At 55.9% G+C, this 13,071-nt stretch overlaps 6 protein-coding genes across 6 annotated transcripts in view; 4 read left to right on the forward strand and 2 right to left on the reverse strand.

The window, feature by feature from the left end:
- The window catches only part of ACA1_227780 (rhamnose biosynthetic enzyme 3, putative), a gene marked incomplete at both ends in the record, with an annotated part of 2,274 nt that extends 1,949 nt beyond the window's left edge, over positions 1-325 (forward strand). Inside the window, 2 exons of the mRNA XM_004346472.1 lie at positions 30-159; positions 240-325. Of these exons, the coding sequence (XP_004346522.1) occupies positions 30-159; positions 240-325 (216 nt within the window). The remainder of the gene's footprint in view (positions 1-29; positions 160-239) is intronic.
- A 388-nt stretch (positions 326-713) lies between these two features.
- ACA1_227790 (phosphateresponsive 1 family protein) lies at positions 714-1,858 on the reverse strand (the record flags this gene model as incomplete). Its single annotated transcript, XM_004346473.1, has 7 exons — positions 714-837; positions 900-1,031; positions 1,095-1,228; positions 1,291-1,361; positions 1,483-1,593; positions 1,669-1,739; positions 1,803-1,858. The coding sequence occupies 7 exons, from the start codon at positions 1,856-1,858 to the stop codon at positions 714-716; spliced, it is 699 nt and encodes a 232-aa protein (XP_004346523.1).
- Positions 1,859-2,763: 905 nt separating this feature from the next.
- On the forward strand, positions 2,764-3,342 carry ACA1_227800 (uncharacterized protein; the record flags this gene model as incomplete). The annotated part of the gene is made up of 3 exons (XM_004346474.1): positions 2,764-2,926; positions 2,997-3,124; positions 3,211-3,342. The coding sequence occupies 3 exons, from the start codon at positions 2,764-2,766 to the stop codon at positions 3,340-3,342; spliced, it is 423 nt and encodes a 140-aa protein (XP_004346524.1).
- Positions 3,343-3,464: 122 nt separating this feature from the next.
- ACA1_227810 (origin recognition complex subunit 5 family protein) lies at positions 3,465-5,837 on the forward strand (the record flags this gene model as incomplete). The annotated part of the gene is made up of 11 exons (XM_004346475.1): positions 3,465-3,605; positions 3,688-3,957; positions 4,039-4,113; positions 4,221-4,332; positions 4,414-4,470; positions 4,560-4,676; positions 4,749-4,847; positions 4,979-5,139; positions 5,249-5,374; positions 5,444-5,580; positions 5,726-5,837. The coding sequence occupies 11 exons, from the start codon at positions 3,465-3,467 to the stop codon at positions 5,835-5,837; spliced, it is 1,407 nt and encodes a 468-aa protein (XP_004346525.1).
- Positions 5,838-6,079: 242 nt separating this feature from the next.
- ACA1_227820 (calponin domain containing protein) lies at positions 6,080-10,537 on the reverse strand (the record flags this gene model as incomplete). The annotated part of the gene is made up of 17 exons (XM_004346476.1): positions 6,080-6,201; positions 6,271-6,388; positions 6,523-6,672; positions 6,777-6,872; positions 7,070-7,174; positions 7,283-7,381; positions 7,479-7,556; positions 7,630-7,718; positions 7,876-7,971; positions 8,075-8,114; positions 8,276-8,395; positions 8,517-9,101; positions 9,209-9,298; positions 9,389-9,553; positions 9,650-9,825; positions 10,054-10,224; positions 10,339-10,537. The coding sequence occupies 17 exons, from the start codon at positions 10,535-10,537 to the stop codon at positions 6,080-6,082; spliced, it is 2,499 nt and encodes an 832-aa protein (XP_004346526.1).
- A 592-nt stretch (positions 10,538-11,129) lies between these two features.
- The window catches only part of ACA1_227830 (PhoPQactivated pathogenicity-related protein-like protein, putative), a gene marked incomplete at both ends in the record, with an annotated part of 5,065 nt that continues 3,123 nt past the window's right edge, over positions 11,130-13,071 (forward strand). Inside the window, 8 exons of the mRNA XM_004346477.1 lie at positions 11,130-11,345; positions 11,505-11,745; positions 11,831-12,023; positions 12,120-12,229; positions 12,322-12,430; positions 12,525-12,636; positions 12,726-12,898; positions 13,011-13,071. The exon at positions 13,011-13,071 is cut by the window's right edge and continues 3 nt beyond it. Of these exons, the coding sequence (XP_004346527.1) occupies positions 11,130-11,345; positions 11,505-11,745; positions 11,831-12,023; positions 12,120-12,229; positions 12,322-12,430; positions 12,525-12,636; positions 12,726-12,898; positions 13,011-13,071 (1,215 nt within the window). The remainder of the gene's footprint in view (positions 11,346-11,504; positions 11,746-11,830; positions 12,024-12,119; positions 12,230-12,321; positions 12,431-12,524; positions 12,637-12,725; positions 12,899-13,010) is intronic.

Raw genomic sequence — 13,071 nt, forward strand, 5'->3', positions numbered from 1 at the left:
TGCTCAAGGCCTTCGGACTGGACGACAAGGAGAGCGAATACCTGGAGCACGTGGAGGACCGCCTGTTCAACGACTTGAGGTACTACATCGACACCTCCGAGACCGAAAAGCTTGGCTGGAAGCCCGAGGTCACCTTCGAGGACGGCCGCGCTAAGACCAGTACGTGAGCCCTTCTGATAAGCCGCTACACTGCACATGCTTCAGTCATCGTCTAATCACATCTTTGTGCGCAATAACAGTCGAGTGGTATCGCAACCCCGCAAACGCGAGCAACTGGATCGCGCCCGTCGACACTGCGCTCGTTGCCCACCCGAGGGTTGGGTAAGTCACTCCTCCCTCCGATTGCATCACGCTGCTCTTGACCTCCAACTCACTGATCTCCCACAACACTTTCAGTCTTGTCGAACGCACCAACGTTGTGTAAGAGGACCTACGCCACCGCGCAGGACCAGCGAGGGAGTGATACTCTCTGCCTATATATATATATATTTAATCTTTCTTCACCACTACATGTACCCTCCATCCTTCTTCCCATTTCCACGTCATTATGGACCAGGAAAATTAATTTTCTTGTTTTTTTGGTACATGTTTACATTTCTACATCAGATTTTAATACGATAATGTGGTGAGAATATACAATGCTACATGGTGCAGGTCTACACATGGGTACAGGGAATGATAAAATGAATAATAAGATTAGTTGTCGGGTTGGCTTAGAGTTTCATACCACAGTCGTTCTTGCTCAAGACCCAGTTCTGCTGGACGAGCCACTGCTTGCCTCCAACAGACAGATTGGTCTTGCCACCGTTGGCTGCCTGGGTCGTATTGCCGTAGGTCCTGTCATCACACATTCTTCAGTTATGGAGATGATGGGTAACTCACTATCCTTGTGGACGTACCAGGAACACATGTCGGCGTTCTCGCACCCCACCTGGTCCAACCAGGCGGAAGTGGCCGCAGGAGCCCACACCGGATCAGTCAGCATCTCCACCATCTCGTGCGCCACCAACGAGATCATCGTGTCGGCCGCTCTGTACGGTCGTTGGTGAGGGCGTCGTTCAAACACCAGACTTGAGGCGAAGTGAGCCACTTACCTTTCGTTCGGGTACGTTTTGGTGCCAAGGCCGAAGTACGCCTCGTGAGAGCAGTACTTGGTACACCAGTCGCTGGTGTTGTTGGCCGGGTTGGAGATGTACGCGTACTTGAACGACGAGGTCGAGTTTATCACCTGAGCCATCCCACACCTCTGATGAGCGAACCATGAAATAAAACAGTAGCGATTCGATGTACCTGGAAGGTGTGGTAAGCGCAATAAGCTCCCTGGAAGTTGGGCACTCCGTAGCCGCACGATCCCTCAGTGTCTGTGAGTGGGGGGGGGGAAGTCAGAGCACAGTAACCTACAATAGGTGGAAGATGGTAACATACAAACGTCGCTGGAGGGGATGAAGAAATACATGGCGTCGTTGCTGATCTTCGAGTTACCCCCCACAGTGTCCTGAATAGACCGGGCCACACTTCCGCTGTCGATGAACCACTTGCCCACGGTGGAATTCCACACGGCGTACTTGTAGGGCTGGTTGACCGACAGGGCTCCTGTGAGAAGTAGAGAGGGACAAGGGTATGAGGGACTTGGAAGATGTATCTGGGACCTAGCTCGTCGTAATGTACCTCCAAACCTGATGGTGCTCGGAACGTACTTGGTCTGCCAAACCCACGTCTTGCTCACAATGGCGGGGATCCTAGGATTGGAAGCTGATGAGCGGAAGAAACACGCAAGTCCCGTGGGGATGGGGGAGGAGAACCTAGAGTAGTACTCGGTCGAGATGTTGTACCAGGCGTGGTTGGAGATACCCGACATGAACTGGGTCAGAAGGGACTTGGTCTTGTTGGTGGCGGCGTTGGTTCCGTTCGGGTGGAACGAGAGAAGGCCCCGTAGTAGATGAAGTAGGCCATATTGGAGCCGGACATGACAGGCCCACCGCGATAGGTGATGGGCGCCTGGCAGCCTACGATTGCTCCCCTCTTCTTGTGGACCTGTTCATCGGAGCCTGAAACCGACTCGTCCCCTTCCGGTCTATAGATGTGGAAGAACTCGGCCTTGATCTCATGCGGCTGGACGCTCGTGTTGAGGGAGAAGTACTCCTCCACCTCCGGTTCTTCACATTGACGGCTCGGCTCGACGGGACACACGGGCGGCGTGGGCGACGGACAGGTGGGCTCATCCGTGGGTCCAGGAACCGCAGGGGCCGCGCCGGGATCATACCCGCGAAGTTGAAGTTGAAGTTCGTGTCGGCCGTCACGACAGAGCACGAAACCAAGTTAACAACGACAAAGAGGACCAGAAGCTTCATGTGAAGAGAAGGAGGTGTGGTTCGCTGGTGAAAAGGTGAGTGAGCTTAGCAGAAACCTGAGGTTTTATGCCAAGGCGCCTCGTACGGGAATACCTTGGTGGACCGGCGCGCCTAGCCCAAACCTAGCCAAAGGCTGGCGATGAAAGTCCGAATCTTGGGAGATTCACGGGCTTCTACTCCCAAAAAAAGTCCCAAAACATGGGATGTAGAACCGGTTCTGGCAGGGGAGCTTCTGGGAAACGCAAGTCGACCACCTTTCTTTTAGGCCTCAGTTGCTTCCTTTTCTGCCCAAGGGAGTGCGCTCGAAAAGCAACCGGTGGGCCTTCGCTATCTACAATTCTTTGCATTCCATGCATACCTCTCCTACGTCCTGTGTGCGGTGTGAGCGGTGACGTGAGCACCCAACAACCCAATGGACAAGACACGGAGTGCGCTGGTGGGTGTGGTGGTCTGCCTTGTACTGCTGGCTGCGCTCGCTGGCGCATGCCCTTGGTCCTGCCCCAACGGACTCGTAGCGAGACAGAACCTTCTCTACAACGCCACTGCCAACGGCTGCGGACCCGCAGGCCTGCATGGTACCCCCCCCCAAACGTTGCCACCAGTAGTCATTCTCACCTGCACCCCGTTGGCTGCGGTGTTCGTCAGTGAGCACCAAGTGGGAGTTCACGCCGTGCTGTGATCACGACCTCTGCTATCAGGTGTGTGGCGGAAGCAAGAAGGCCTGTGACGATGCCTTTCTCAAGTGCTTGAACGATGTGTGCAAACAAGTCAAAGTACGTTTCGTGCTACATACGTGACGTGTTATGCACCGCCTCGCATGTCCCTGCGTGTCTCACTGCTTGTGCCTTGGCTAATCCAGAAGAAGAAGCAGCAAGCTGAGTGCCAGCAAACGGCCGCGCTCTTCTCCTTGGCTACCACCACGTTTGGGTGCTCGTCCTACCAACAGTCTCAAACCGCTGCCTGTGTGTGCGACAGCCGAGACGAGCTCTAACAGGGTGGGCGAGACTGGCCCCTTAGAAATCGCCAAGTCAAAAATTGGCGCGAAACATAACGCAACAAAATTGATTCATCATTTTAAACAACATCATTCCGCACATTCGGCTAGTGGCGAAAATGGAACCACGAAATGTGGAGGGAGGCAAGGACCCACAGGATGCCTACGATGATTTGGTGAATGTGGTTGAGCAGAAATTGACACGAACATTTGTGGGGCGCGATCAGCAGATTCGAACACTCATTCGCCTCCTTGGCCAGGTACGCAATAAATGAACTGACTACGCGGCAACATTGCATCACAAGTTTCATTGCCAACCCAAGCTGACTGATTTGATTGCAGAGGGAGGATCGGGTGGGCTCGCTCATGGTGTACGGGCCGCCCGCCTCGGGCAAGACCGCGGTGGTGCGTGCCGTCGCCTGCGGGCTTCGCTTGCCTCACGCGCTGGTGGACTGCAGCGCGCAGCACGTGGCCCACAGCCTTCTGTTCGAAGACATACTGGCGCGGCTCCAGCCACACGTTCCCGCCCTCTCCATCTCCTGCGCCTCGCCCGCCAAGTTCGTCTCGGCCCTTCGCGTCGTGTGCGCCGGTCGAGCCGAGACCACCTACATCGTACGACTCTGCCTCCGCCTTGTTGACCTTCATCAGCACCTTCCGTCAGTGTAACCATCATCGTCTTGTCCTCATTGTCAGATCCTGGACAAAGCAGAGAGACTGCGAGAGACCTCCGGCGCACTCCTCCAGCTGCTGTTGCGACTCGACGAAGTGGTACGTTGCATTCTTTGCATTCAAGGCCATGTCTGGTATGACGACGGCGTTCAAGCACTCAACAGCTTTGTTGTTGTTGTCGTCGTCGTTGTTTGGTGTATCGCTAGACGGGGTGCAACATTGGTGTCATCCTCATCAGCAGCATCGTGTGGGACAAGTTCCTTACCAAGAACGGGCTGCGGGAACCCATCCCCATCCTCTTCCCTCGCTATTCGCGAAGTACGTCGCCTCCGCATCTACCAATTGTCAGCGATCCGCCCGACGAACGTCACTAACCACACACACACTGATGGTACGCAGGTGAATTGATCGCCATCTGTTCTCGCGACTGCCCCGAGGACAACAGGGACCTCTTCGGTGCGTGTGTAGTTCGCGAGTCGCGACGGTGGTGTTCTCTTTTCGTTCGGTGCCACTTTCTTCCAACGACTGAATCAAAATCGATTCAGAGGGCATCGTGATGGTGGTGATCGATTACGTGGCCAAGGCCTGCACGGACCTCACCGAAGTGCGACGCATAGTGCTCCATTTCCTCAACAAATTCAACGACCCGCTCCTCACTGCCGGTACGCTGCAGCACTAGTGATTGCTGATGGAAGAGCACGCCCGTTAAAGGCCGCACTCTGGCACCACCACAGGCCTAGGCACGGAGAACGGGCGCGTCCTGCAGAAACTCAAACCGCACTTGGGCCAGGTGTGGCAGAAGCTGTTCGCGGGCCTGCCCACCGAAGACGAAGGTGCGTGGCCATCGTCCGATACTGTGGTGGTGGGTGGGGGCGGGGCTGACCGTAGCCGCTACGTTGTGTGTGTGTGTGTGTGTGTTGTGTGTGTGTGTGGTGTGTGTGTGTGTGGTGTGTGTGTTGAGTAGACGAGAGACTCGACTTTGAGCTGGCTGGGTATGCCAAGTACCTGGTGCTCGCCGGTTACCTGGCGTCCTACAACGACCCGCGATTCGACGTGGACCACTTCTCCGCGAAGACGGTTGGTCAAGCCAAGAAGGGCGGAGGCAGGACGTTTGCCCAGCTCAAGGTATACCTTGGCCATCGACTCTCCGGAATGTCGTGTGTGTCTTACGCAGTGTCGTGTGCGCCTTGCGTCGTATCGTGTGTCGTGTGTGTCACTGACGTGTTCTCTGCAGGAGGACCCGAACCTTCGTTTGCTCGGTCCACGAGACTTCTCTCTGGACCGCCTGCTCGCCATCTTCTCAGCGATCGCCGACAGGGTCGGTGATGTCGACACAGGCAACCACAACATTTATCATCAGGTGCGCACACGTACACGTTGGGTCCAGCCTTCATCAACAACTCACTTTTTTTCGCCCTGTTCGTACAAGGTGAGCACGTTGGTGTCGCTGGGTTTCTTCATCCGCGTATCGACGGAGGAGAACCTGGACACGATGCGACTCAAGTGTAACATGAGCCACGAGTTCATCAACAACCTCGCCGCCAACCTTTCCTTCGATCTCAGCAAGTTCCTACACAGCTCCTGATGGTACGACACACGCACACGCACGACCGCACACGCACACAGCTCACTAACTCGCGTTTTGTTGAATTTTTCTCCTGTTTTTTTTTTCTTTTTCTGTTCATTGTTGGTCTCTGACAGTTCCCATCAGTGGTCTCGTGCCGGCTTCGGCCAGCTTCTCCGCTATGGTCTTCTGTTGCATCACCATCATGTTGATCGCCTGCGTGCCGGTGTGTACGAGAGTGAGCACACCACGACAATGACCCCCTGGTGGCCCCGAACCGACCCGACCACGTGCGTGCGTGCATGTACCTCGTTGCAGTCGTTGTACCACTCTCGTCGTTTCTTGTCGGACTCGCAGGCGAATGTATACTGCTTCGTCAGCGAGATCACCTGGAAACTGTTTGGCGCTGCGCTCACGGTCAACACCACACCCAGACCATCATCATCGCCATCATCATCACCACCATCATCGGGTCAGTTTCAACCAAGCGTAGGGGCACCATCACAGGAGTCTGAAGACCACTGTGGACGTACCCGTGTAAACGGTCTCGGGACACAACCGGACCACTGTCCGCGGCGTGATCTGCACCGCGCCCACGAACTTGTAGGTCTTCCGTCCCTTGCCTTTTCGTGTGAGAGGAGAAGAATGTGGTGAGCGCATCGATCGATGATAGATGGCGTGGGGCATGATACCCTTTTGCTTCTTGGTCATGACGATGAGGTCGTTGAACAGAAAGTAGTAGCCCTCGGTCTTTTCGTTCGTCCCTCGAATGGCCGTCAGCGGCCCCTCGCGTATGAATCGCCGCGAGGGCTGCACCAGGTTCTAGAAACAACACCACGCGCGACCACGCATACAAATTAAGGTCAGCTTTCGCTGCTGGCTGCTCGTGCGGTGTGACGGGGGGGGGTTGGTTGGCGTGCCTCCATCTCGATCGACTTGCCCACGACGCTGTCCTGAACGCGCAGGACGGCCTGGATGTTCTCCGCTCTCTTGCGCTTTTCGTCGATGAACTTGACCACGTTTCTCACCTTCTCCAGCGCCAGCTTCGTGTTCTCATAGTCCGGATGGTGTTCCGGCGTGTAGAATAGCAGCGCCTGCGCACACGCACACAGCACCGCACACGCGGCACGCACCACCGCACACGCGGGTCACTACATGTCAGGGGCGACGGAGTGGCAATCGAGCGCGTTGCTCGTACCTGGAATATGGCGACATAGTAGGGGATGCGCTGGACCGGCATGTTGAGGTAGGTGAGCAGGTCCATCTCTCCACACCGCGGGTTCGTTTGACACTCCTGCGCATCACGCACGCACACGCACACGACACACACACACCACACACACACGCACGCACACCACGCACGCACACACGCACGCACACGCACACGTGCACACACACAGACACACAAGCAAGACGCGTTGTTGTTGTTGTTGGTTGTCACGATGACAGATTGGGCGGTGTATCGATGCGTGAAGAAGAAGTTGGTCGTACGAGGAGGAAGGATTTGAAGGGTCCCTTCTGCTTGCACGAGTTGAAGGTGGTGAGCGCCTTGGGGAAGTTGTACACGTACTCCGTGTAGACCTTCAAGAAATCGGTCTACAGGACAGGGCGTGAGAGATTGCAATCTGTCGTCAGCTGCATGTTGATGTCTCGCCAGATGATGCCATTGGGTGGTGGTTGGGGGGGGGAGCCAGGAAATGGTACCAGCTTGAGGAAGATTTCGCCCAGGCATTGGTTGTGGGTCCAGGCCGCGAGCTTCTTCTCCACCCTATCCAACAGGATGGCCGTGTAGTTCATAATCACCTTTGTGTGCGTGTGCGTGTGCGTGGTGCGTCGCGAAACCAAAGTGAGTAAATTTGCCTTCGCTTCGTGGTGCGCGCTCGTGGCTGGTACGGCGTACCTCGACCTCGGAGAAGACGGCCTTGACCTGCCACGGACTGAGTGCAGAGCCCGGCTTGCGCAGCGGAGTCAAGAACACCTGCCCAGCCCCCCCGTGAGTGGGAGCCCCAGTGGCACAAACGCACAATCGCCGAACGCGCTAACAAACGGACCTCGACAATGACTCGCAGGGAATCGACGTAGATGTTCTCCGATCGTAGCAGTTCCCTGGCCGTTTCCGTCCGCTGCCCCAGCATGTACACTGATGCGCATGAACCACCGTAAGTAAGTACGGCCCGTGTCACTGAGTGGCGTGTGCGATGGCGCATGTGTGTTGTGTGTGCGTGTGTGTGTGCGTGTGCGTGTGCGATGGCGCGTGTGTCGTGTCGGGAAAGTGAGTGTGTGAGTGCGAGGAGTACCCTGCTCCCTGAAACGCTTCCGGGCGACCCACCCTCGAAGCTGTGCCTGCAGCCGCACGACCAAATGCTCCTGACCGTCGAAGCGCTTCAACAGCCCTTCAGAAGGAATGAAAGAATGAATGAAAGTCTGCGAGTGAGTGCCCCACACAACGCCAGCACAACACAACAGCCAAAAGGGCGGCGAGGCGAGATCACGCACTGAGATTGGAGACTGTTCGTCGCGCCAGCCACACCCGGACCTGTCGCTGCACCAAGAGCACCGCACACTCGCTCCATTCATCCTCCTGCGTTGCGTTGCGTTGCGTTGCGATTCGTGAGTAAAGGGGGACACAAATAGTAGCGCGGCACATCGAGCGTGAGAGAGAGAGAGGGAGTGGGTGGGTGGGGGGGAGAGAAGTACAGCAAACGCCTCGCCATCGACCGAATCGCTGCGCGCCCTCTTGTTCTCCTCCCGCCACTGGTTGTCCGCCTCCCGGTCCTGCCCCACCTTCGTGTCGACATGCTCCAAGTGTTGCAGAAACTGCGTTGTGCGCGTGTGTCATTGTGTGTCGTCGTGTGTCGTGTGTCGTGTGTCGTGTGCGTGTGCGGCCCGTTAGACAGCACGAGCGCATTTGATCGCTGGCACTGAACGATGGGCGTACAATTTTGGTGATGTAGATCTCCTCTGTGAGAAAGTTGAAGAGGTCGTAGGGGATGACCGGCGCTGACATCCGAAGGTCGTACACCCGGTGGATCGGGCCATCGCCCGCTGCGGCGGTGGTCGCCGCTGAGGCCTGCGACCCGCTCGTGGTGGCCGTCGCTGACGTCATCACCACTGCTCGGGGCGACCTCGCCGGATCCTTCTCTCGATCCGCTCCTAATTGGCTCACTTCGCCGTTCGCTTCGTTCTTCTTCGTTTTCTCTGCCGTTGTCGCTTCTTCGCGTTTTCTCGCGGCGGCTTCGTCGCGCAGGGCTTCGTTCTCGCGGAGCAGCGACTCCACCTTCTCCATCCACTCGCGCTCCCGCGCGCGGTAGTCCGCCAGCTTCTTGCGCTTCTTGGCGAACTTGATCCGGAGCGCCGAGCACTCGTCCTGCTGGTACTTGAGCTTCTGCTTGAGCTCTTCGACCTCGTCCAGGCCCTCGGCGATCTCCAGCTCCATCGTCATGCGCTCGTTGTTCGTCATCTGCCCGGGCGACATCGACGCGTCTTTGCTCTCCGCGTCCGCCACAGGCGACTCCTCCCCCACCTCGTACCACCAAGAAAAAACAATAAATAAGATAAAAAGAATAATAATAATACAACAAAAGTAATCATAAATAACTAAATAATAAAAATTAGTAAAGTAGGCCGTACCACGACGGCAACTTTGTCGATAGACTCAGATGCCTTTTCCTGTCGCTGTCGCTCCTCCTCGCTCAGTCGCTGAATGTCGGCCTTGCGCGACTGCAAGTGAACGAATGTGGAGTGTTAGTTAAGCCGGCTGCGAAAAAGGTAGGCGTGATCGATACATAAATAAATATAAAAAAAACGTACTCTCTCGATGTTCATGTAGACGTGGAAGAATTCGGAGATGTAGGTCATGACGGAGAGCTCGTCGGGCTTGCTGTCCACTAAGTCCCGCGGGTCGAGCAGCTGCGGGATGCCAAAGTGCTCCTCCGCCAGACTGAACGCCAGCGATAGGTTCTGCACCGCATGGTCCTGCAAGATGTTGAAGACCGCACACACGAGAGACATGCGATTATACGATCAAGAATGTGAGGAACGGAGGCATTATAGCTATGTGGTGGTTGGTACACGTGCCTTATTGAGGGCATGCAGGTCGATGAGGTGCGGATGTATTCGGTGTATGAGGGCACAGAACGCGATTCCGTTGGCGAACGAGGCGTCGAAGTTCTCCACGCTCACCGTAGGGTAGACGTCGAGCTTCCGCTGACACCACGACAGCAGTGTGCTCTTGAACGCGTTGTGAACTGTGTAAGCAACACCACACGACACACATACCACACGACACACGACACACGACACACGACACACGACACACGACACACGACACACGACACACGACACACGACACACGACACACGACACACGACACACGACACACGACACACGACACACGACACACGACACACGACACACGACACAATATAACACTGTGAGCATCCGGGTGTGTGCGAGGCGAGTGCGAGTGGACGTACCTCGGACAGAGGCGGAGGCGGGGAGGGAACCGGTGCCGGACGTGTTTTCTTCGGCAGTGTCGTCCAGCATTCCCTCCTCGCCCTCGCCGAGTCCGTCCATCTTCAACCGGAAGGTCTGGATCAATCGCCACACCATGCCCAATATGATCTTTGTGTTGCCATCGACAATATCTGCGCATGTGGCCGTGTGTGGATTAGTGCACGGCCAGTGTGGCGTGTGTCGTGTCATTTGACGTGTGTGCGGTGCGCGTGTGCGGTGTGAGAGATAAGTTTGCAGGGTCGAACCTTCGGCGCTGGTGCCGTAGAGCCGTAGCTTGAGCTTCTGGTCAATGAACTTGAGAGCAATGACGACGTTTTCGATCCTGAGGAAGCGCGAGTTGGGCTTGAGCGCGTAGCGCCCCACCGACTTGCCCGAGAGAATCTCCAGCAGGTTGATGAGAGCCACTCCGTTGGAGAAGTCCGTCGAGAGGTCCGTAATCGCCATCGCTCGAGCCCCCAGGGTGTGATTCACCCACGCTTGGAAGGTCTGCCATTTGAGAGATGATTTAACAGAGATTTGGTAAAAATCTTGATAAAAAATCTACGTAAGTGTAGGGGGAGGGAAGGATGACCTTCTTCTGTACATGAACCCAATTCTTCTGCATCTCTTGCAATTTCTCGTGTTGTTGCTCCTCCCCACCTCCACCTCCGCCTGGAGGTCCCTTGCTTTCTGGTCGTTTTTGATCCATCAGAAAGAGATCGTGTTCAGATGGTGCAATCCAAGGAGAGCCTCATCCAGCAAACCCACAAATAAAGAAACAAGCTGAATGTACTTTTCCAGGCCGATCACGTGAAGAACGCAATGTTCATTGTTTGGGTAAGAGGCGCCCACCATACATAATCAGAAAACGGCCCTATTTCGTAAATTCAAACAGCCACTCAAAATTCAATTCGGAGAAATTACGGAAATTATCAAAGAGCGAATGAGCTTGCGCTCCGCCTTTTCGCTGGCATTTTCAACTCAAAGGGCTTTGGATTTGTCTGGCGCGGTTTTGTTAGTTGTTGGATTTTAGCTTCAAGGTACCTTCAACGTCAGGATGAAGATCTTTGCGGTCGCCCTTGTGGTGGTTCTGGCGCTTGCGCTGCACAACGTCGCTCTCGCGACTCCGCTGGACGACTACATCAGCGCTCCGGACCCGACCTTTTCGTGGAAGGTGAACAATACCTTCAGGTCGACCGTGCTCGGCTACACCGCCTACAATATCGAGCTGGTTTCGCAGACCTGGATGACCTCCAACGAGACCAACCAGCCCGTACGATCTCTCCGCTCCCCCTTCGTTTCCATCTTCTTCTCTTCACCGTGCGGAGGTTTTATGTGTAATATTATTTTATATTTTTTTGGCCAATAGCGTATTTTAATTTTTTTCTAATGTTGTTAATTTTATTAAATTAAAAATTGGTGTTGGCCACAGGTCTGGAAGCATTGGCTGCAGGTGTGCGTGCCCGACCAGCCGGACACGCGCTATTCCGACAGCGCCTTCCTTTACATCGACGGTGGTCACACGAAGGACCCCGTGCCCAAGTCCTTCAACCTGGTGCCCGAGTTCGTGTGCTTCCAGTCGCGCACCGTCGGCGTCGCCCTGCTTCAGATTCCGAACCAGCCCATCGTCTACTACAAGGACGGCAAGGGCAGGAGCGAGGATGCCATGATCGGTACCGCCGCCGCAGCCGCGCGTGACACCTTTCAATGTGTGATGGTGCGTGTGCGATGGTGAACTCACGAATGTGTGGTACGCAGCGTACGCGTGGAGGCACTTCCTGAACAACACCGACCTGCTGCCGGAGGTCGCTATCTGGCTTCCGCGTCTCCCGATGACCAAGGCCGTGGTCAAGGCCATGGACGCCGTGCAGGCGTTCATTGCCACGCTCAAGAACCCGAGCATCCCCGCCGTCAACAACTTCGTCGTGGCCGGTGCTTCGAAGCGCGGCTGGTACGTACCAGGCCAATCCCAACACATGGCCATCTCCTCTTTTCCTCATCAAAGTGGGCGCCATGGCTCAACGCATGTGTGCGTGTGAACGAACAGGACCACTTGGACTGCCGCCGCTGTCGACAAGCGTATCGTGGGTATCGTCCCGATGGTGATGCCCATCCTGAACATCGTTCCCAACATGAACCACCACTACCAGGCCTACGGTACGATCGGAGTAAAGATCAAACGACAGTCAATCATTGTTGTGCAACGTCACTGGGCTTACACATTGGATCGACCACGTGCCGCGCCGCAGGTGGCTGGAGCTTTGCTCTGAGTGACTACCTCCAGCAGGGGTGTATGGGTTTCCTGAACAAGCCCGAGTTCTTGGACATGGCTGCCATCGTGGACCCGTACACCTACAGGTACGTAGCAGGACTATGAGCCTCCAGGTTCACGCCGTGAGGTGACGGCGGCGGTTACAAGCAAAAAAGCTCACACTGCCGGCGCCTTGCGCAGGGACCGTCTGACGATGCCCAAGATGATTCTCACTGCCACCGGCGATGAGTTCTTCCTCCCCGATTCTCCGCAGTTCTTCATCAACGAGCTCCCCGGCGAGACTCACCTGAACGTACGTTGGCCCTCGACTCTGACCACCACCGGCCAAGCGGCCCATGGGCACAGTCTCACCTCCGTGCCTTCATACACGTACTTGCGCAGCTCATTCCCGATGCCGAGCACGCCCTCGTGACGGCCTACGTCGATGTTACCTTCACCCTCAGCGGCTTCTACCAGATGGTGATCTCCAAGACCCCGCGCCCCTCGTACACCTACGAGATCATCAAGTCCAACACCACCGCCAGCATCAAGGTCCAAGTCGACACCGCCAACCCGTACGTTCCACCACGGCCACTACCAAATTGCAGATGTGATACGTTGATTGTCGTTGTTGCCAGTCACTGACGCAATGGCCTTGTTTGTTCCACTTTCCGATGGACTGCGCAGGCCCACGTCGGTCACGCTGTGGCATGCCAGCACCCTGTCGTCCACCATGAGGGACTTCCGC

This window comes from Acanthamoeba castellanii (genome assembly GCF_000313135.1).
Source record: "Acanthamoeba castellanii str. Neff unplaced genomic scaffold scf7180000084761, whole genome shotgun sequence".
NCBI lineage: Eukaryota > Discosea > Longamoebia > Acanthamoebidae > Acanthamoeba > Acanthamoeba castellanii.